At 52.2% G+C, this 24,102-nt stretch overlaps 1 protein-coding gene across 1 annotated transcript in view; it reads left to right on the top strand.

Moving 5' to 3' along the window:
• The window catches only part of LOC144733982 (laminin subunit gamma-1-like), a 137,405-nt gene that overhangs the window by 25,523 nt on the left and 87,780 nt on the right, over positions 1–24,102 (top strand). Inside the window, exons 3-4 of the mRNA XM_078616009.1 lie at positions 100–230; positions 4,560–4,726. Of these exons, the coding sequence (XP_078472135.1) occupies positions 100–230; positions 4,560–4,726 (298 nt within the window). The remainder of the gene's footprint in view (positions 1–99; positions 231–4,559; positions 4,727–24,102) is intronic.

Raw genomic sequence — 24,102 nt, 5'->3', positions numbered from 1 at the left:
TCGTGTGCCGTGCCGGCCTTCACACACGCTCCTCGCTAGCAGTACTTGCCCCTACAGTCTGTTAAGGCTACACGGGGGGACCTTTGTCATTGTGTGCAGGAATGGGTGACGGCCACCGACGTGCGCGTGTCCCTGCGTCGCCTCAACACCTTCGGCGACGAGGTGTTCGGAGACCCCAAGGTGCTGCGCTCCTACTACTACGCAGTGTCCGACCTGGCTGTGGGCGGCAGGTGAGGCAGCCGCCGACGCCTCCACACCTCTTGTGGGTAAAACAAAGCGCGGACGTTTTCTTGGTTCTCTCGGTAAAGTCACGTAGAATGGAAATAATAAAATAATACAAATAAAACATAATAAAATAATTCTCACGACGTTTCGGCCACAACGCAAGCAGCCGACCTCAGGGTGGAGAACAGGTTCTTTTCATTATTTCCATTCGACGTGACTTTACCGAAAGAACCAATAAGATGAATCCCTGCAGTCAGGAAAGCTTTAAATCGAAGCCTCCACACCTCTTGTGGGCAAAACAAAGCGCGAACGGTTACCGTTGAAATTTTATTATTTAATTGTTATTTCATTACTATTATTTTTATCGTTATCTTTTTGTTGTTTTATCATTTTTATTAGTATATTTTTCTTGTACAATTTTGGTTGTTATTTTTTTTATGATATTTTTTTACACGCCCGTTTAGCAAGGAGGGCCTTGCCGAGGAACGAGACTTTTTTCAGGAGGGTCCTGAAACATTATAGTCTCATATGCAGAGCTGGTGCGCGAGTACTGCGTGGACCAGAGGGTCACTTGAAATGATCTCGGAGGTAGTTATGTGACACCTGCTTCCGTGGGCCATTCTCATAGCCACGTCACCATTGGCCAAGTATGAAAACCATCCAAATTCATAAACTATTCCAACAAACATTTTTTATTTTACCAGGTAAGACCCACTGAGCTATATCGCCCTTTTTCAGAAGTGACCTGGCCACAAATGATGGCTCAACTAAGTGGCTTATGTGTACATTTATAGCAGCCAAATATTCTAAACACATGTTTCTAAATGTGGAGGGGAAAAACCGGAGGACCTGGAGAAAAATTCACGCGACCACGGGGAGAACACACAAACTCAAAATATACAGCAAGCATCAGGGTCGAAATCGAACCCACGACCTTCTGTATACTCAGTGGGGTAGTTAACATCTCGCTACCGCGGCACCCCAATAGTGGGCGCTACCATACGAATGTGGAAATGTCACCTTTTGCCCAGATCCATCTGCAGAGATGGGCACCACTCCGCCACGCACGTTTGTATAGCGAGGCACGGACAGAGGGTTTTAAATTATGATACGTTTATGCGAATGGTTACTCGCAGCATGGACACTTCGTGTTCCCCGTGATTCACGGTGGCACTGCTTCGTGCAGCCTCTTGACATGCATTTGCAACCAGAAGCTCATTACGCTACCCCCAAACCGTATTCTTTTATATTGCGTTAAATTGTTTAAAAGCCTGAGCCAGTGGTTTGAACACGCGACCTTCTGATCCAAAGTCAGACGTGCGACCATTGACATCCCCCCAAAAAGGGGTACCTATTTTAGAGACCCCCTCCCCCCCGGAGGGGATGATGAGCTGAGTCAACGCATACCCAGGATTTAATCTCGCAACCTTGCCAGCCGCGAGATGCTCGCTCCCTCCCGCCGAGCGCCACCCGGCCCGTTGCTTTGGGCCTCTTGTCAGCGACACGCGGCGGGAGCCGACGTAGCAACGAGCGGTGGCCTCGGCTGGGCGGGCACAACGGCGCGACTCCCGTCGGGTTGTTGTCGGGAACCGAACGGGCCGTCGCTTTCGCAACAAAAACACGCTCGGGGCACGGCGAGCCGCGCGTTAAACAGCTGCTTGGAAACCGGCGAATCTCACAATACCTTGGGGCGCATTGAGCACGGCTCACAACAAAAAGAACGGCAAGAATTTTTGGCGGGGGAGCGGGCGGGCTGGGGTGTTTTGGCAAGAGCGCAGCGCGCGTTGTCGGCTGGGCTACGAGCGTTACCCAGAAAGTCACGAACCACACTCACGGTGCCACCATCACCACGACCACTACTAGCAGCAGCAGCAAGATCAGCAGCAGCAGCAGCAGCTGCCGCGTGCATGATTTGGCTTCCGTGCAAGCGGACGCTGTCGCCCACGCCAATTACCGCGACGAACGAAGCTTGACGACGAGCCACTTGCGCTCACGAGCAATTTCCATTCCGCTCATGTGACGGGAGTTGGGAACCTGCGAAAACACAGCGTGTGAATTATTCGGCCGGGCTGCGCTGGGCCGCGCGCAAAGCCCTCGGCTCACAGCGGGAATGCCGTCCGTTGCTAAAAACTAGACGAAACTATTTTATTTTACCACGTAAAGCCCACTGAGCTACGTAGTACTTTTTCAGACGCAACCTGGCCACAACTGATAGCTCAACGAAGTGGCTTATCATTACGTGGAAATGTATCACAGCCAAGTACTCTAAATGCCCAGCCGCCCTTGTCTCCCGCGTAGCTATCTTTACACACTGCACCAGGTACTCATTTGAGGCTGAGTCGACTTAGGGGAGGCCCAGGATCGGTTCAGATAATTGCCACTGGTGTTGGCCATGAGCGCGAATCGAACTCGGGTCGCCGGGAATCGAAAACGCAGCGTAGCGCTTAAACCGCGACACTACAGCTCACGCACACAAACACACATGCCACCTTATTTGTAAAGATAGAGAGTTGAAAAAGTAATTGAAGCAAGATGCTTCCCATGCCAGAGGTCGCAGCGGGGGGGTCAGAGGCTCTTCCGTCGCCATCGAGGCCTGGCTTAAAGGAGCAGAGTGCAGGTGAAGGTCTATTCAGAGTTTTTAATGACGGTGGCTGGGATAAGTGCCAGCAGCATCCTGTCTGTGTTTTAGCCCTGGAACCCAGCCAGCGCCTTTATAGCCGAGATCAAACCTCCACCACCCCCCGCGCCACCCCCTCCGGAGGAGCCTATTGAGCAGCGCACGTGTGTTCACCGATCGGGGGGGGGGGCACGCCTTGTGAGAGCGGCGTGCGCACCTGTGGGGCACTTGAGAAGGTGCACGGAGTGTGGGCAGTGGCTGCGAAGCTGCTCCCAAGATTTCGCCCCGGCTCACGAACATCGGCGCGTTCCTGTCCTCCAGACTTCACGGTCGGGGAACGTTGCGATCAAAGCGTCGTCTCGCTGGGGGGTCGTGGCGACGGCCGTGGCCTCGTGGCACGAAGCGCCTGGGTTCGATTCCCGACTCCGGCACCTTTCTGATGGATTACCTCCCGGATTCTAGGGTTTCCTCCCAGAGCTTAAAAAAGACACACACACACAATGTAACTGGAACTGTCCAAACATGCCAATGGTGAAAAATTACCCACAAATTACTTAATTGGGATCACACAATCAGCAGTAGCAGCAGCAACATCGCCCCCCCCCCACCTGCAAACACTTGGCAGGACCCTCCTGAAAAAGTATCTTGAGTAAACAAGCATGATAATCATGAAACATAATACAACTGAAGATGTCTTGCAGATAAACTGACACTGGCCATAGGGATGTGGAATTTCCACCCACTGGCTGAGGTCCACCACCAGATACAGTACGAATCTTAATTGTAAACAAATGAAAATAAATTGATAAAGGTGTCCAGTTTGGGTGGGGCATTGCACCCGTGCCCCCCCTCAAACTCCACCCATGCCTCCTTACCTTTTCGATCTCTTCCTCCCCCTCTCTCGGTCCTTGCTCTCGTCCCACTGTTGTTTCCTAGACCACAACAAACATCAGAATCTTCATTCATCCTGGAGAAGGCCGATGATCCATGAAGCTTTTTGTCACAGACGTCCAGGATAGAGGGGGCCACACGTCCGTGCCACACTCGTACGGACACCGTGCAGCTTGGCTCAGTGCTCTCCTCTGTTCGCTGCACCGAATAGGACACCCATTGCAAGGAGTCAAGTCTGCATCAATCACAGACAGCGCTTGTGGCAAAACATGCAGACAAAACATGCTCCGATACCGTATTGCGCTGTCTTCGAAACGGATTGACCGACACCAGAGACATCCTTCTGTGTGGCCTTGTCTCACCGGTGTTAGACCAGATCACGCCAAAAGGCGGACACTACAAAGACAATGCAAGTATGAAAGTATTAATAGTTCGGATTGAGCACTTATAAGAAGGCTGTCTCTGGTGTAGGCTTATCAGTTTGAAAGACAGTGCATATATTATCAGAGCTTGATTGTTTGCGTGGTTTGCCCCAAGAATGTGTTGTTAATGCAGACTTGAAGCCTTGCAATATGAATCTACTCGGTGTTTGAACCTCTTCACACCTCCTGTATTATTTCCAGAATGGCTACAGCCCATCCTCGTGTCTTCATTTTGATAACTAGCAAACGAAAAGGTCCCGTAGACGTCTATTCTGCCACGCGCTCAGAACACGACTAAGATCAAAAGCTTCTGGAGATGCCAAGCGGACGACTCTGCTTGCCCACGTGACGACCAGAGGCGCCCTCTGACCCCGCCTGCCCCCCCCCCACCCCCCGCCGTGCAGGTGCAAGTGCCACGGGCACGCGAGCGAGTGCGGGCGCGGGTCGGACGGGCGCCTCGTGTGCTGCTGCCAGCACAACACGACCGGCGACGACTGCGAGAGATGCCTCCCATCGCACAACTCCCGCCCCTGGGCGCAGGGCTCGTCCGACGACGCCCACGAGTGCCTCCGTAAGCGCCGCGTCTGTGTCTGTGTGTGTATAGTGGTGCTGTAGTAAGGTAGGGGCACTGGTAAGGGGTTGACAGGTATGAGTTTGCTGGGTTCGCGAAGCGTAGGATGAAGGGAATTTCAAGGAGCGTGAGCCGTCACGTGAACCCGGGTCACCGTCACCACAGCAGCAACGGCTTCTGGGCTAGCCATCGAACAAAGTCGGTCACCGCATCGCGCACTTTCAGATGCGCTTCTGCGGCCGTCTGGAACGCTCTCTTCCTTCCGATATTAGGAAGCTACTGGGAGCGATGCACTGTTAAATTTAGATCGAAAACTCATTTTGTTAGAACCGTTTTTTGTGTTTAGTTTGTTGTCCTTCCCCCGCACATCCGATTAGCACGCTTGGCTACTTACGGTGCGAAAGGAGTTCAACATAGATACATACATACACACGTGTTCAACATACAATACACGCATTGAGGGGCGACGTGGAGCTCAGCGTGACGGTAAGCGTGGCACCACGGTGGCGGTCTGGACACCCCCTCCCTCACAGTTTTGTAGACTTGGCTGAGTGACCCCGACATCAATTTTAAACAAAAATCCAGGTATCTGTCTCGAGTCCGGCAATTCTCTGTGCGGTGTCCGAAATGTTATGGTTCCCTTTGCCTGGCCCGTTGTCCTTTTGCTTTGCTACGATGGGGTTTTCTTGTCACATAGAGACACGGTTGATGGAAAGGCTGTGTAAGCGAGGCCTTTGAAGCACCACACTCATGTTGTTGATAACGCGTAATGTATGACACTCGTTCACCCAGGAATGCCTCGCTGAGTCTCAACACTTGTTTGCAGGAGGGCCCTACCATGTGTATGCGGTAGGGTGGCGATGTTGCCGCTGTGCGTGTTCTCAATTGAGTACTGTGCAGATCATTATTCAGCATTGGGATGTTTGGCTACGACCAGTTACATTGTGTGCATTTATCTATTTGATTGTTTTTTCTATGTATGTTTATCTTCGGGAGGAAACTGGAAATCTCGGAGGAAACTCGTGTAGGACAAAGGGAGAATGGGGCCCGAGATGGGAATCAAACCCAAACCCTTCCTTCTGTGAGGCACAAGCGTTACCATTGTGTCACTGTGTCACCCTGCCACCCGGAGGGTTTAGACCAGTGTGGTGAATATACTTCAGTGTGGTGAACATACAAACTGGTCAAAACAGATGTTGTGAAGGGGCGGCCTGCACGTATGTATCTATCTATCTATCATCTACAGTTGTATCCAAGGGACGGGCTCACTCTGGCAAGCATACAATGGATGTACCGTATGTGTTGAACTTCTTTCGCACCGTACGTAGCCAACCGCGCTCATTGGAGATGCTGGGGGAAGGGCAACAGACTAAATACAAAGAGCAGTTCTAAAGAGATGAGCTTTCAATCTAGATTTAAAAGTTGTACAGCTCCCAGTGGCTTTGTAATATCCGGAGGTCATGTATCACTCCGCTACTGATATTAACTACGGCTGGCAATCTAATGCAGGACAAGCAGAACGGGCGTGTAGTGGTAGCTCGTATTGGTTGAAGTGCCCTTGTACGCAATACGTGGATAGTACGTAAACTACTAAGATCTCCGTAGACATTTGTAGCAAATTCGACTCAAAGGAATTACGTTTGGCATAAATAATTGTAAACGTGACTGAGCAACTTACAAATATTAGTTGTGAACTCCGGCTCAGTTGAGCATCGAGGCAGTGCTCCTCTCGCGTTCACAGTCCTGGGCCAGTCGTGGGAACTCCACATTCCTATGGCGGGCGCGCGTGGCGAGTCTCTCCAAAAAGAACAACCGCCGTTGAATTCCCCACAAAGTAGTGCCGATTTTATCGACCCCTGCAGTCAGCCTGACAGCGAGGCCACAATTAAAGTCAATGTCATTCGTTGTTGTGGCCTTGGCTGTCGGGGTCCCCGGTTTCTCCCGACGGTTTTAACGCCCGTTGCCCTCGCAGGCCCTCGCGACCTCAGAGCTGAATTCGTTTTCAAACGAGACAAGCGCTCCTCCTGTGAACGCGCCGGTGGCTAATTGATGGCGTTCGCGGTTTGGGATTGGTGGGGGCGGGGGAGGTTGGTGGGCGGTTGGTGGGGGGGGTTGGTGGGCGGTTGGTGGGGGGGGGGTTGGTGGGGGGGGGCAGTATTGGGTGACGCGAACGTTGGGCCCGCTCCGGCTCGCCAACGCGTGGTCTGTGTTGCCTCGCTTGTTTCGTTCTTTTCGGTTGGCGCGCCGTTACTTTTTAATTGCCGCTCCCGGTGAGGGATTGACCGATTAACGGCGGCGGAATTAACGGCGGTGGACTTGGCAAGCGGGTTCACCTCGCCCCGAGCAATGCTCGATTTTGGAGCTTTCGTTGGCATTTTTTTTTTTCACCCGCGCGCACCAATTCAAACCGTACAGCTCGTACGAGCACGGAGTGGCTCATCGCTGCTTGATCGCCCTGAGCCGCCGGTGGGAATTCCGCTTTTACGATGACGAGGCCCGAGCCACGACTGGCTCCCAACAGAGCGGGTCTCACTCAATTGAACCTGCGTAGGAATCACCGGCGAGCGGTAACGCGGCAGACAGGCAGCGCGCCTGCGCCAACAAGCTCTGCAGTCCTCTATATGTCAAGATGTTCTCAGCCAATCGATTCGGGTTCGTACGTAGTGGGAGGCAACCCGGAGCGAACGGGGAAAGCCCACGTGCGTGGGGGCAGCAGTCTACGCCGCGCGGTAAGGGCCAAACGATATTCGTCCGCACTTTGCCGTACCATCTTCTCCTGGAAAGCAGTGTGTACAGGCGCCCCCTTCAACGCCCGACTGGAAGGGAGTTGAGCAACATTTGTGTGGTGATCCACCTACCCCTCGCTGCCTCCACGGCGCTGGATGACGGGCCACGTGCGCGTTGACCTCGAACGGAATTTGAACTCGTGACCTTTTCTGGTTGTGATCTGAGCGCTGTGGCTGATTTGAGATTTATTGACGCCGCACGGGTTTCTGGGTGGATTCACAAATTCGGCAATCGGCCTCCCATCATCTGAGCGCAGGGGAGGAGCGCGTTACAGGGCAGATCCTGAATTCAGATTTTTTTTCATTCATCCTGGAGGAATCCGATGAGCTATGAAGAGCTTATTCACAGATGTCCAGTCGGGATGGGTCAGAAAGTTACAACAACAGATCATGCACAAAAAACGCGATAAGTGCGCGAAGTATTGACAAGGTAGGCAAATAATTAAAAATAAACTGTTTTTATTTTACCATTGAAGGCCCACTGAGTTGTATCGTTCTTTTTCATAGGCGACCTGGCCACAAATGATAGCCCAACGAAGTGGCTTATCACGTGGGAATTTATAGCAATGAACATCACATTTGGACATAGGCTCGATATGACAACCACGTTAAAACCCACGTTTTTAGTCCGGTGCGTTATTTATTATTTAAACGTTATTTGTATAACATTTTTTATTGTTACGTTTTTCCTTGTTTACCCGGGGAAAGCTTCACCGGCTCTCACGATTCTATCACAGGAAGGTCCCGGCAAGTCTTTCGCAGTCGGAGGGAAGATGTTAAGCTGCTGCTGCTGTGTGTGATCGCAATCGAGTCATTTTTCAGCATTGGGATTGTTTGGTCAATGCCGGGTTACTTTGTGGGGTTTCTATTTATGGGAAGAAACCGGAGAACCCTGGCGAAAACCGACGCAGAACGGGGTGGGGGGAGAGCATACAAACTCCACACAGGGAGAGGCCCGGAGTCGGGATTTCATCCCAGAAACGTCCTATAAAGTGGCACTTACTGCGTCACCCTGCCGCACTTATTTAGTCGTTTGTGTGTATGGTAGTTCAACTTCTTCCGCACCGTACGTAGCCAACCCGTGGCTAATCGAAGGTGCTGGGGAAGGACAACAAACTAAACATCAAAAGCAGTTCTGAAGAAATTAGCTGAAAAGAGCAACATAGATAAAAAAAAGTTCTCGCTATCACATGAAAGTGCAAATGGCACGAGTAAAAAGTGTTTGTAGATTTGTCAGGATCAGCGTAAACTTGGGCAACGCAGAAAAACGCAACAAGTTCATGCAATGCGCTATTTTTGTTTTAGTTGATTCATTGAAACGGTCGTGCTTTGCCAGCGTCGATGGTTTCTCATCCAAACGTGAGTGCCCAGCTGCGCCATGAGCTGCTCGGAGCAGTGCCTCTGTGAGTGCTCGGCCCTGTGAGTGCTCGACAATGTTGTGGGCTGCATGGAGCGGTGTCTCTGTGAGTGAGAGAAGCCGCCGCCCCACACGGCAGCGGCGCTGGGGAGTGGCGTGCAGAGGAAGCGCACACCTGCTCACATTTGTCGATTAATTTTTTTTTAATACAATTCTTGATTTTATTTCTCCTTTTCCAAACGTCTTCAGTCGCTTCATTGCCCTTGACATTTGCCCAGCCTCTGAACACAATTTGTATTTCGGGTGTCGGTCGTCTTGCGGCGGTGAGTTTCCGTTTGTCGCTCGCGGTCTCACCTTTCGGCAGGGGTAGCGGCGGGGTTTGACTGCCCGAACGTGCCACGTGTTTTTGAAGTCGTTTGAAGACCGCCTCTGTGCCGAAAATTGTGAACCGACGCCTCGGTGGTGGAGCGGTTTTGCGCGCTGCGCTACGAACCCGGCGACCCGAGTTCGACTCTGGCTCACGGCCGACACCAGCGATGATGATCTGAACCTATCCTGGGGCCTCCCCTAGGTCAACTCAGCCTCAAATGAGTACCTGATGCGGTGTGTAGTACACATCGCCACTGGGGAGACAAAGGCGGCCGGGCGTGGTGCTGGCCACCCACCCCCCTCGTGTGCCGTACCGGCCTTCATAGATGCTCGCTAACAGCACGTGCCCTAAACAGTCTGTTAAGGGCTACACGGGGAATCTTTGACGTGACACCTCTCTTGGGGCTCATCAGTTGCGTCAGCGGCACGCCACGAGTCGTCGAGCCTCGCTCGTTCCTCGCCTTCCTCCGCACCCCCGATTAGCACGGTCGGCTGCGTACGGCGCGAAAGAAGTTTCAGCGTACGCACGCGTACGCTGAAACACAAGCCTGCGGCGCTCCCTGGAGCTCCGCTGGGCAACGCAGAGGGGCGCGCTCCCCGTGCTGCCAGCTGCCAGCCCGTACGGCCACTGCCGGCGGTGCCAAGCAAAGACAAAGATCCCCCGTATAGCCTGTAACAGACTGTTGGGGCAAGTGCCGTTGTCCGCGAGCACATATTGAGGGCCGGCATGCCACACGAGGGCGTGGGTGGCCAGCACACCACGCCCGGCCGCCTTTGTCTCCCCCAGTGGTGACGTTTAGACACCGCACCAGGTACTTATTTAAGGCCGAGTCGACCTAGGGGATGCCCAGGACCAGTTCAGATAATCGCCACCGGTGTTGGCGGCCGTGAGCGGGAATCGAACTCGGGGGGCGGGGGGGGGGGGCGCCGGGCTGACCGCTCCCCATAACGCACACCGCCAGAAACTCGTGCCACTGCCAATTTACCGGCCGGTCCCAATTGTCAGCGCGGCCGAATGTCGCCGGCAAGCGCCGAGCGCAGGCTGCCCGGGATGTGCCGTGGACGGGGAGATGCCAATCGCACCCCCAGGGAGCCACGGACATCCACAGGGAGCAGGAAGAGCGCGGCGTTTTTTTTTTCCGTGGACTTAACCCAGTGCGCACTCATGTTTCAATCGACGATTGCAATCTCAGTACGTTTGCTGTAGCGCAGGGCTGTCGTCACGAATGAGATTGTAGTGTGCCCTCAGGAAACGGTGTTGCTACGTGTAATCCCAATTGACTAATTTGCGGAGTCAATTTGTTTACAATTTGTAAGATTTGGACCACGATTCCGGCACGCGGTGGCCTACCCTTTTCAAATGACATCAAAGGGGGGATCTTAACGCCAAGCGTGAAGCAGATGGCGCGCACTTGTATTGCGAATACATCTTCACGATTTGCCGGGGCGGCCCTGATGGGTTCAACCCGTGAACGCCTGCACGAGCAGCGAGCGGCGCGATCTACCGCTGGGCCAGGTCACCGCCAGCGTGTTGTGTTTGTGCTGTAACGTCAATGACTGCGTCGAGATCGTGAAACTCTCTCCACGTGAGAACTCAACTCGCGTGGCTCCGTCGTCAAACTCAGGCATTGACTTTAAACAGAGTTCAACATCATCATCATCAGTATGAACATTATCATCATGATCATAATCATTATCATCGGCAGTAGCAGCAGGATTGGTCGTCTCTCTGGGTTGGTGTGGAGGGACCATTTGGTGTGGTGGTTCCATTTGGAGAGAAACCAGCAGTGGATTTAGCATTCATTCACGATACCTGGACCCAGCCAGATCCGAACTGACATACGTACGCAACCTTGACGAATGGTAGAAGTTACATGCAGCGCATCTGGAGAACGGCGGAGCGATAAAACTGCGATCCCTTTGCTCCCTGCAGGGCAGTCGTTGGATAGGGCGCGGGGACGGTTGTGCCTGAGAACCCAATCATCGCGGTCACGTGGCAGTGCCGGACACACCGCGTTGCCATGTGGGAATGATTTGCCGCCAAATTGCAAAGCAGCTGCGCAGGTGATTATCGTCTTGACACTGCCCCCCATTCTTCTTAAAACGGCCGTTTAAAAAAGAATAACTCGGCCTTAAAAAAAAAGTGCCGGTCTCAAAGGCGTTTTAAAATGATGGGTAACATTTCAAAGGACACGACTCGTAATCGGTGTTATTTTCGGAAGACGTTTAAGGATTTTTTTTTCGGAACTACAAAGTTTTGTGGACAAAAAAGAAAAAAAACACGCACACACAAAGTCGCCGGGATATTTCTCCACTATACCAAAACTCCTCGACAAATACTACCCGCAAAAATTTCAACACGTGCACGTACGTAGGAATGTGGAATTTCCACCATTGGCTCAAGGCCGCGACTGGCAGCACGAGTGAACGTGTGTACGAAAATGTCAATGACAACCTGCACCAATAGGTTACTGGACAAGATTGAAAGCGCATTGGTTGGGGCGGATATGTTGTTACCGTAAGATAATTCAGCATCTGTCATCTACGGTTGTATCCGATGGATGGGCTCACTCTGGCGAGCTGCCAATGGATGTACTGTATGTACGTTCAACTTCTTTCGCACCGTACGTAGCTAATCGGAGGTGCGGGGAAGAGACAACAAACTAAACGCAAAAAAAGCAGTTGTAAAGAAATGAGTTCGTCAATCTAGATGATGATTTAAAAGTGCACAGCTCCAGTAGCTTCCGAATATCGGAAAGAAGAGAGCGTTCCAGACGGCCGCGCAATCCGATGGCGTAGCCAGAAGCTGCTGCGCGCGTGCAGCCTGGGCACTGGGTCTGTTTTCCAGCGTGACAGTGAATACTCTTTGGTTCTTTCGGTAAAGTCACGAAGGTGAAAATAATAATAAAATAATAATAAAATGATAATAAAAACGAGGGCAACGATGCTCTCGTTCCCCCCCCCACCCTCCTCAGCTCTATAAACCCTCGTCAAAGCCATCTCTTCGGCATACCTCAGCAACTGTTTTAGCTGTGGTGGTCCCCACCTGATGAAGGACGCTTGTGTTGCGCCCGAAACGTCGTGATAAAATTTAGTTGTTTTGACTTTTTATTTATTTGTATTTTATTATTTTCACCTACGCGACTTTACCGAAAAGAGTATCGATCCTTGCAGTCACGAATACTTCAAATCTAGAATCGTGACAGTGAATACAAGTGAAATGGGAAGCGATCGCTGGTCACAGCGCAAGCCGCTATGAGTGACGCTTGAACCGACACTGAGAGAGGGGGGGGGCAGCTCAGCGATGTGTTGACCTCCACCCCCTCATCCACGCGCGCCGATTCACGAGCGCGGACACAATGTCGCGGGGCGGCCCAGACGCGTCGCGCGGATTACACGAGGCCTGTGCCGGATTAACGAGGTCACGGATGTGCCGCGGCTGCCGTGCAGGCCGGGTTGGCAGGCCCCCCGCCCCCCCCCACCCATCTCCCCAGCCAGGTCACTGAGAAACAAAGGAGCGGGCAAAAACGGGTGGGGGGGGGGTGGAAGTTCCTGGATTTAGCAGCGCGGTTTTTTTTTTAACGAGAGAGTGAGCGAGAGGTGGGGGTTTACATAAAGCAAAGTTATAAAAAAAAAATTACGAAATGATGAACGAAGCAAAGTGCCGAATACACCGAGCATCTTCTTGTTTCCACTGATCGCATCGCACTGACCTCGAGAGCGCTTCGCGTGGCCGCGATGCACGCGCCTCGTGTGTCCCCTGAGCGGGCCCGTCTCGCGGGCAATGAACCACGCACGTGTGTGGGTTTTTGTAATTTTCAAATGCAGTTGCTGGGCACGGCCAGTGACAAACAGCACTGTCAAAGTTGCGTTCGAGAAGAGCGTGGCGCGTTGCTTGAATCGAGCCATGGTTTTTTTGTAAGGGCTTGGGAAAAGAGACGACGGTGGTGGTGGTGGTGATGGTGATGGTGGGGAGAGGAGGAGGGAATTTCGTAGTGGATCAGTGCGAGGGCAGAAGCAGAGAGTTGACCCGCAGTGTGGTGAGTGAGTGGGTGAGTAAGTGAGTGAAGGGGTGAGTGAGAGGGTGAGTGAGTGGGTGAGTGAGTGGATGAGTGAGTGGGTGAGCGAGCACGTGGGTGAGGAATGGTTGAGTGAGTAGGTTAGTGAGCGGCTATGTGAGTGAGCATGCTCATAAGTAATTTCATGGGTGGGTGAGTGAGTAAGTGTGTAGTTGTGACCTGCAGTTTGGTGGATAAGTGATTGAGTGGGCGAGTGAGTCAGTGAGTAAGTGGGTGAGTGAGTGGGTTTGTGAGTGATTGAGTGGTTGATTAAGTCAGTGGGTGAATGAGTGAGTCACAAAGTGAGTGAGTGGGTGGGTTTGCGAGTGATTGAGTGGGTGATTGAATCAGTGGGTGAATGAGTGAGTCAGTGGGTGAATGAGTGAGTGAATAAGTGAGTGAGTGGGTAAATTCAGTGGGTGAGTGAGTGGGTGAGTGAGTGAATGAGTGAGTGGGTGTGAGTGGGTGAATACGTGAGTGAGCAGGTGAGTGAGTGAGTGGGTGTGTTGTTGTGACCTGCAGTGTGGTGGCGCTTCAGCACGATTACCGAGTTCTCAACACGGGAGGAGGAGGCGCTCCGTGTGACCACCGTGGCTAATCCGGGTTCAGTCTTTGCCGATGGTTTTTGTCAAAGGATCTCAAATCCGCGGCGCTGTCACACGACCCCTCCTGCGCCAGTGTGACACTAATTGGTCTTCGGATCTGTGTACGCGTGAGTGTTTGCGTGTCAATGGCACAGATGGCGAGTGGTAGCGCAATGGTTAGCGCAATGCGCTACGAACCCGGCGTACCCAAGTTCGCTTCCCGCACACAGCTGACACCAGTGACGATTATCTGAACCCCTTGGTCGACTCACCCTTCTCCCGTCACACGGCTGCTGATGTAGATGCAGAGCAGCAACTACAATTTCAATTCACGCGGTCAAGTCAGGCAACAACCGAGGCAGGAGCAGCGGAGAGTGTATTGCCGCAATGTCTCCGTCGGATGACCGCGGTCGCACGCTCCTGGAGCGCTTTTAATTTCCATTTGCACATCAGGTATCCCCACCCGCCACGGTTTGTCAGGCGGATGCGGTTCAGGGTTCGCTGTGGGGCCCCTCTCCTGCGCGAGGCCTGGGGAAAATTTCTCATTTTTCCGCCCTGGGTGGGGGAGGGGGGGGGTGTCGGACTCGGCCCATCACCTCTTCCGGGACGATAAATTGAGTACGAGTCGCTTGGGAAAAGTCTGCACTCGGGGGAAGACTGTCACCCACCATCTGGAAAATGGAATTCGCAGCGCCGCCGTCTCTCTGTGTGTGCGTGCGTGCGAGCGTGCGGTCACTGCCACTCGCGCGCGCACTGTCGACCGCTCTAAAATAAACACGTGCGCACGTTTGCGCATCCAAAATATATTCGCTGGCTCTAGGGGATCAGAGCGCGGGGCTATTGTGCGCGCGAGCCTCGTATTTCCACTCCGCGTGAGCCACTCCCGCAGATGGCCGGTGGGGGTTGCATCTGAGTGCCACCATACAGTCTATCCCATAACATCCTGCATTTGAGAGAGAGAGATGCGCATTTTGTAGAGGAAGCATTGCCCGAAAGCCGTTCCTTTATTTGATTTCGGGTTCTGGCCTTCCCGAAGTTATATTAAAACCTGCGCGGTCATGCAAAGTTTCGAAATGTGAATTCTCTCGTGAAGGTTTAGCAAGCCTCTGTCCACATGGCGGAAGGTAGGGTAGGCATTCAAATAACAACTACACCTTTTTATCTTACCAGGTAAGGTACACTAAGCTGTATAGCTCTGTTTCAGAAGCATACCTGGCCACAAATGATATCGCGACAAAGTGGTTCGTCGCGTGTAAAGCATCCACATACTCTGAAGGCATGTTCATTCTAAATGTGGAGGGGAAAATCCACGCGACCACGGGGAGAGAGAGAACACGCAAACTCCAAATATGCAGCAGGCGTTGCTGACTTGTGCGAGAATGTTCTCATCAGCTTCGTCTCAGTTGTGTCACGTGTAGGCAAGATGACACCACAGAACTACTTCTGAGTCGCTCCATTGATACTAATTATAATTTGCATTTATAAGGCACAATTCATCCAAGGATCTCAGTGCCCCATGCACGAAGTTAGGAAATATTAATAGTGCGTGGTCCAGAGTCCACTGGATCATACGTGGGAAGTGTAGGCCAGACGACACAGGTGAGTCTTTAGAGAAGACCCAAACAAGGTGAGTGACAATCTAGATTTGAAGTTTTCGTGACTGCAGGGATCCATACTCTTTGGCTCTTTCGGTAAAGTCACGTAGGTAGAAGATAAAACAAATCACGACGTTTCGGGCGCAACACAAGCGTCCGTCATCACAATGGGCGGCTGCAACAAGAGGCCATATAGGTAAGAGAAGGGGGGGGAGGAGCCAGGGAGGAGAGACAGTGAGGGTGGGGTGTGGGGTAGGGGGAGTGGTGACCTCGCCTGTCTGACCACAGGTGGCAGGGGCGCAACGCATACAAAGATTCGGTCACCCCAGGTGCAGAGTCGAGTTCTCGGCACATGGAGCAGATGCAAATTGGTGGATCGACGCACCTAGGGAGGGTCAGACATTTGTGACGATGTGTCACGAGGGGGGGGGGGGGGGTTGAGAAATGTGACGTCACATCAAAATGCGCCACTTAAAAAAAATATAGAATTGTTATAACAACACTAATTGTTATAATAACACTAATTGTTATAACAACATCAGAGTGCAGCTCCACATTAAAGACGCACTACAATGACAATAGTTTAAAGCGATTTGAAGCATATTTTATTTTCAAAATGGAAATATGGTTTTGGGGGGTGGGGGCAGAGCTTTGTGACGTCATATTTGAGGGGGGGGTCTGACTTTTTGTGACGCCGTGTGACGAGGAGGGGGGGGGTCAAAAATCGTCCAAAATCGCGTGACGTCATTTATGGCCGGCCCCTTAGAGGTCGCCCATTCACGCCGATAGTCGGTTCACCGTGTGCCCGTCGTGTCTGTGCGCACACACACACTGTATCCCTCCGTAGAGGCGAGAGCCGAGCTGTACCTAAGACCACACTGCATTGTTTATTTCGCACGCGAAATAAAGACAAGTGAAAGGCAAACAGCGAGGTAAAAAGGTGGTGCAGGTGAGGTTGGAAATCCGAGAGGGCTAATATGAAATCCTTTGGCAAACAAACAGAACAATACATATATATAAAAAACAGTTAAACATGCTTGAGCAGTGTTAAAAATAAACGTGCGTTTGTTTTTGTGTGTGCATGTGTGCGTGGCCTCAACGTGCACATAGCCTGGCACAAGCGTCGTAGTGACGTCACCGCCACTTAGTGGCGAATGGCGGTTGTTGTTGTGAGTTAGGCTATGGGGAGCGGTGGTGTAGCGGTTAGCGCGCTGCGCTACGAACCTGGCGACCCGAGTTCGATTCCTGCTCACGGCCAACACCAGTTACGATTATCTGTACCCGGTCCTGGGCCTCCCCTAGGTCGACTCAGCCTCAAACGAGTAACTGGTGTGGTGTGTGAACATCGCCACTGGGGAGACAAAGGCGGCCGGGCGTCGTGAATCCAAGTCCCGGGCGAAGCCGGGTAGTAAAACTCGTTCACAATAAAGGGTTTTGGGTTAGATCGCGTAAGTATAAATGCGTCGCAACCCTCCACCACCCGACACGGCCAATCAGTAAAAAATGTGTCACGTTAACAAAACGCCAATTCGTCACTTCTTCAGCCCACCGGTGTGTTTGAAGAGTGAATCCACAACATTGGGAATTTGAGCCTACGTGTTAAACTGAATTATGAGAGCATGTTTTGTTTGCATGTTCACTACAAGTACTCTGTGTGGTTAATGCAGACTTGATGCCTTGCAAAAGGTTTATATTTGGCGTTTGAACATCTTAACACAACTCCTGTTGTATTGCCAGAAAGGGTAAAACCTATTCTTCTTTTTCACACTTTGATGCTGGTCACGTGATATTGTCCCAAAACGTTGGCGCTGCAACGGCCAAGGGTCTGTCACCTATTACAATTCTTGTTCCCGGCGTATTTAAAAGAGAGAGTTACCTCTTCAAAGAATATCTCCATCAACGGCATTTTTCTCTGCCTCTCTGGCCTGTCTCTGTGCCTACGAAGAAGGCCCATTGCCTGAAACGTCGCCCGTCGTTGTTGTATGCTTGTGGATTTTCTTTTCTTTTGGCTGCAGAGCGCTCGAGATTTTGTAGAGGAGGTGAATCCGTCCGCGTTACGGCCGACAAAGCCTCGTTTTACCCCCCCCAAAAAAAAAAAAACTCGCTTCTCACGGACACATCCACCCCCATCCGCCTTCCCCGCTGATAACAACGAGCGCCCAAACTCTTACAGCCCCTGGTGACATTTCAGACTCGCGCAGCCGGGGATTCGTCCCCGCGGGGGGAATCACGCTCGGACGCTCGGAGCTCAGTGGCCATGGAGCGAGGTGATGGTGGGGGGGGGGAGAGGGACATCGTCGCGGGTGCGTGGGGGGGGGGGGCCCTCCCTACCCCCGACCCCTCCCCCCAGACACGGCCGCCGGGGAGGGAATCACCGCTCGACACCGCAGCTGCCTCGGCCATCTCCCGACTCCTGCGGGTGCCCAGGCACGCGCGAGCCGCTGCCGTGGGATCGTTCGATCGAGTGGTTTGATTATTCAATTTGGGTCGTTCCGTTATCCAGTCGAGTCTCTTCGACAATTATTCGCGTTTCTCGGCTGTGCACGTCTTCTGTTGACCCTGAACAAAGTGGTTACTCATTTAGTTCGCGCCGGAGGGACGATGGGCTGAGTTAACGCCGTGAGCAGGATTTGAACTCTTCCGTTCGTGAGTCAAGTGCTCAACTGGAGCAGCAGCAGCAGCAGCATCCGGATGGAATCTTTATTTGTGTCTAAATAAATGTCCCTTTTCTTGAGACATCCATCTGTCCATCCGGCAATCGGTTCATCCATCCATCTGTCCATCCGTCCGTCTATCCAACCATCGGTTCGTCCGTCCGTCCATCCTTCGTTCTGTTTGTCCGTCGAATCGTCTGTCGATCCGCCCGTCAGCCGGTGAGGAGTGGCCAGCGTGTCGGCTCGTCACCGCGCCCCGCTCAGACCCTGTCGTCCTGCACGGCTCATCAGGCCGCGCCCGCCAGGCGCTCCAGGGGCAACCGTCACCCTCACCGACGCCCGCGTCTGCCACTGTCCGGTGGCTTCCACGCGTCTGCTAAACGACGGCAGTGGCGGAGGCGGCGGTAGGCGGCGATGGGCGGTGGCTGTGGTTGACGGAGTTATTCACTTTAGCTGAGGAGACGCCCGCCTGCCATGCGGCGCTGTGGAGGTGGGGTTGTTGTCTCACGCGGAGGGAGATCCTTCGTGCGCTGAGACACCCAGCCTGCTGGGCAATGACGCGGCACGGGGATGGTAGCACGCACGGCAAATGGTTTACAGACCTGTCACCTCGTAGCCAGACATCCCTGACGCAGGACCCCTCCTGATAAAGGAGGGGTCCAATTGCCTTTGTAGCTGAGAGGAAGGGGTGCGGGTGTGCAGGCAAAGGTTCTGGCAATTCATTGCTGTGAGGTGGTGGTCTTAAAGTATTAAAGTAAAAACATTTTTACCAGGTAAGGTCCACTGACCGATGCAGCTCCTGTTCGGAAGCGCACCTGGCCACACAATGATAGCTCGGCGAAGCGGCTTAGCATGTGGACATTTATAGCAGCCAAAGAGGCTTAAAGGCACGTTTCTAAATGTGGAGGCAAAATCCGGAGGACCCGGAGAAAAATTCACATGGCCACGGGGAGAACACGCAAACTCCAAATATACAGCAGGCGTCAGGGTCGGGATCGAACCCACGATCCCCTGTATACCTGGCGAGATAGTAAACATCTAGCCCCATCACCAATAACCGTAACGAATAGATCTTCCTGGACATTGGGTGTTACACCTGATTCAGCATCGATGGCTTGAGCTGACAATCATACATCTCTAGCTCTCAGGCCTCTCCATGTGCTGTGAAGAAGGGGCATTGCCCGAAACGTCGCCTATATTGATATATACGTTCTCTTTTTAAGACCCGCAGTGTCACTGACACGGAGCTTCTTATGCAGGAGGATCCTGGAAAAGTTTTCATAGTAGGGGGCCAGGTTTTTCCGCACGCAATAAGTGATAAAAAATAGAATGATGAATCAAAATTTGAGTAAATCGCAGGCAATGTTTCCCAGCACCAGCTACGTTGCGCATGTGTTTGTTAATTAACTGTGGGACGAAACGAGGGGGAAGCCGGACGAACCCAGATTTGGCTGACGGAAGTTCGAGAAGCGACGCTCCGTGACCTCGCGATTTGATCGCAGAGGCAGCGCAACGCAGATAATTGACCGTCAATAAAAAAAAAGTTACGAACATTAGAAAATTAATCCATAGTACAGGTTTTTTTTGTGTGGGTTAGATCGCGTAAATATGAATGTGTCGTTAAACCCGCCACCACCCGACACAGCCAATTAGTAAGGTCTGTCGCTTAAAGAAAACATGCCAATTTGTTACTAGTACAGCACACCGGAGTGTTGGAGAGTAAATCAACAACGCTTACAATCTGAGTACGACGTTTCGCCAGTAATTACAACTAGCATCATCAGGCCGCCTGCAATTAGCCAATGAAATCACGAAAATACAATGACGCCGGCAATCGCATCGCACCTACGACTAGCACGGTCGGCTACGTACGGCGCGAAAGAAGTTCAACGCTAGCACCGTAAGTGGGTTAGACAACACGTCACCGCTTACGCCATCCTGCCACACGTACGTAGAGAGTGGTTACGCGATGAATCCGCTCCCGCAGGTGTCTCAGCACCCCGCCTGCCCGCCCGACCTTGCCACCCGCGCCCGCTTGCGGTTTGATCGCCTGGAGGAGTTTAAAAAAAAAGTCTCCGACACGCCGGTGGAGTGAGCCGCTATGCAGCGATCGGCGCCTGTGGGGAGGGGGGTGGGTGCCCGCGAAGACCCGGCCGCCGTGGGTCACTCGCGCAGCGGCGGTTTGTCGACACGCACCTCGAGAACCACGTGGCCACGTGGAGTGAGCACGCCGAGGCCACGTGGCCACGCGGTCACTCCACGGCAGGGGTGGCGGGTTGTCCTCCATGTGGGCCGCGGGACTGTGATGCAAATGAAGGTTGATCTGGGACAATAATGGCAACGTTTATACCTTTTGCTTTTTGGATGTTAAGTTATTTTTATTTATATATTTCATTTATCAATTATGTTGGGTAAACTATCCTGATTAAACTACCTGAAGTGTAAGATCCAAATTGAACCCTAAGATTTAAAAAGAAAAGAAAAAAATTATAACTGCGTTAAAAAAAAAAGAAACACGTTTGAATGTTCCGGTCATACGAATCACTTTGTTTTACTGGATTTTAGAGAGAAGCGATTGCCTTTTGTCACCAGGGTTGGGCCGGGGCTGGGTGGTTCGCGGAATATGATTGCATCGGCCAAGTGGTCCGCGGGCCAAAAAAGGATTGAGAACCGCCGCTGAGGGGCAACAGGAGGTGGGCCGCTCTGTCTTGCCCGGTCCGGTTCTCCTCCCACCACCAGTGTCATCATCATCATCATTCAGCTCACCCCCCAGTCCCCTCCACTTCGCTTACCCCCTCCAAACTCTGTCCCCCCGCCACCCCCCCTTACAAACTCTGCCCCCCCCCCACTCTGCCCCCATTCAAACTCTGCCTCTCCCCCCCCCCCACTCCGCCTCCCCCTCCAAACTCTACCCCCCGCAAGCAATGGGCTCTCCCGTGCAACGTCTACGAGCCGGTGACACAGTTGGCGCAAAGGTGCACGATCACTTTCTCCACAAATAGAGAATGAAAGAATTGGACAAATTTGAATGCAGCGCACGGAAACCGTGGAGCACATCGCTTCAGTTCGTTGTCCTTCCCCTGCACCTCCAATCAGCACGGTTGGCTACGTATGGTGCAAAGGAAGGTCTGTGTGAGTCTGTGGGTCTCTGTTAGTCCGTGGGTCTCTTTGTGACTCTATGGGTCTCTGTGTGAGTCTGTGGGTCATATGTGTGAGTATGTGGGTCTCTGTGTGAGTCTATGGGTCTCTGTGTGAGTTTATAGGTCTCTTTGTGACTTTATGGGTCTCTGTGAGTCTGTGGGTCATTTGTGTGAGTCTGTGGGTCTCTGTGTGAGGTTATGGGTCTCTGTGTGACTCTATGGGTCTTTGTGTGAGTATATGGGTCTCTGTGTGACTCTGTTGGTCTCTGTGATTATATGGGTCTCTGTGTGAGTCTATGAGTCTCTGCGTTAGTCCGTGGATCTCTGTGTAAGTCTATGGGTCTCTGTGTGAGTATATGGGTCTCTGTGTGACTCTGTTGGTCTTTGTGATTCTATGGGTTTCTGTGTGAGTCTATGGGTCTCTGTGTGAGTCTATCGGTCTCTGTGTGAGTCTATGGGTCTCTGTGTGAGTCTATGGGTCTCTGTGTGAGTCTATGGGTCTCTGTGTGATTCTATGGGTCTCTGTGTGAGTCTATGGGTCTCTGTGTGAGTCTATGAGTCTGTGGAACTCATATTCACAGTCGAAACTTACACAATGTCTAGAGGCAACGTGTATTCGTATCATTACATCGTGGTGTATGTACAGTCCTGCGAGAATATTCTTTGTGCTTTAAACACAAACCATCTGTTGCTATCTTGGGCTCATTCTTGTAAAGCATTCTGACGTTTGAAAAGGAACGCGTTTGTCTTCTCTGAATGTCTCTTCGTGCGTTTGCTTTCCTCCCGCGCCGAATGAAACATAAACACTGGCAAAGTGCCTAACCGGCCTCCTAAGGCTACGTGCTAACGAGCGGTAAAAAGGGAACATTTATAATGGAAGGGGGAGAGAGAGAAAAAAAAACCCAAACAAGTAATTTAGGGCGCTTGCTCTTCAGAGCGCCAGGGCACACTCGCCATCATGCCTCGCGCTTACGGCACCTGGCCTGGAGACGGCTACAGATTTGTAGGGGAGCGAGCGAGCGAGTGAGCGAGCCACTCTTGAGGTCCCTTGTTTCAAGTCCTAAATAATGTTCTGCGGGTGTCTCTCAAGGGCCGGTGTGTCACGTCTGGGCACTGAGCCACTACCCTGCTGGGGGCTGGGTTTGAGCCCCGTGGGTAGGTTGTGTCGGTGACAACCCAGGGCAGTGGAGGTGACGCCAAAATGAACCTCCCGGCTTGATTTGAATTAGCACTCGGAGCTTCAACAAACAAAAGTTTTAAATTATGTATTTGATCAGCTCCATACGGTGTTCTACTTTGGTCATTTGAATCTTAGGTATGTATGCTAAATCTCGAGAATCTTAAATATGTCTTAGTTTGGCTGAAAGAGCTCGTTTTTACGAATGTCCACTTGAATGCTCGCACCTGAACGTGGGCCGCTCACGGTCAGCGAACATGAGCACAGGGTTGGATGACGCATTAGAAACGATCACACTATTTCCTTCTTTTTTTTTTACGTATGTTGAACTTCTTCCGCACGATGTGTAGCCAACCGTGATAATTACAACACAATTAACATCAGCAGTTCTAAGAATATATATATTTACAGTTAGTTAATCGTGAGCACGCAGGACTTTGAATCCAGAGGTCGTCAGTACGATCTCCCAGCGCGGCTGCTGGAAGTTTCTTGAAACCCGGCTGTCCCTGTCCACCCGGCGGTACAGAATTAAAAACTAAACTATGTTTTATCTTACCAGGTGAGGCCCACTGAGCTGTGTAGCTCTTTTTCAGAAGCGACCTGGCCACAAATGAGAGCTCAACGAAGTGGCTTATCACGTGGAAATCCATCGCAGCCAAATGCTCTAAACGCGTGTTTCTAAATGTGGAGGCAAAAAACGGAGGCCCGGAGAAAAAAAATCCACATGAACACGGGCGTCAGGGTCGGGATCGAACCCACAACCTCCTGTATATCAGGCGAGGGAGTTAACATCTCCTTGCCACCGTGGCGTATTATTGGGTGCGCCACCGCAGATAGTCGCTCGCCAAGTTGCTTGTGGTGGGGTGAAGCGAGGGTACTCCTGCCTCTTCCAAGACGTCCGATCAGTGTGGAAGAGTAGGCCAACATACCCTCGAGAGCGGCTCTCGAGAGCTCCCTCCAGTCGAGTCCCTTCCGCCAGCAGTGGCGTGAGCAGGCAATTGCAGGGCTGCACCATTACCCATTCAATTACGGAACTAGGAACAGCATTTTTCATTGGTCAGCAGCTGCGACTGAAGTTATGAAGTCTCGAGGCGAGTAAATATGTTCGGCCAACGCAGAAAGCTTCGCTTTCACCGAGTCTCATCAGCAAAGCGTGGCCCGGTGAAGACTGGTGTTCTCCTGGTTTTCGAGCTGATCATGCATCACACGGCAAAGCGTGTAAACGTCAGCGCACGCGGGAGGCGCACTCTGACGTTCGCCAGTGATTTATTCTGGGTGGCCTCATAAACACCGAGCAGCCGCTGGCCCTGACCGCATGTTATGCTAACAAACGGCATACGTAAAATAAACAGCCTCAAAATGTTTTAAAAAGTCACCGTTAAAGCCAACGTTTTCCCATGACGTTGAAACTGGCAATAAGATGCTCTCGTTAATCGTGTCGGCGGCGGCGCGCGTGGGCGTGGACGTCCTCCTCCTAGTCCCAGACTCGCGCATCCCCAAATCCGCGTCCCAGTTCATGCAGCTCCGCTCCCGAGGTCGACGCGGCCGATAGATTCGTAGCTGCGAGTTGATCAGGAGGCGGAATCACAGCGGCGCGTTCGTAAATCCACGTGTGCGCAAGCGTTCAGTTGTATCCCTCCTCGGATGCGTTGGTTT

The sequence above is a fragment of the Lampetra planeri genome, chromosome 49, assembly GCF_965212315.1.
Source record: "Lampetra planeri chromosome 49, kcLamPlan1.2.h2, whole genome shotgun sequence".
Taxonomy (NCBI): domain Eukaryota; kingdom Metazoa; phylum Chordata; class Hyperoartia; order Petromyzontiformes; family Petromyzontidae; genus Lampetra; species Lampetra planeri.
Note: the sequence above shows the minus strand (reverse complement) of the source record. Positions and strands in the feature narration are given on the sequence as shown.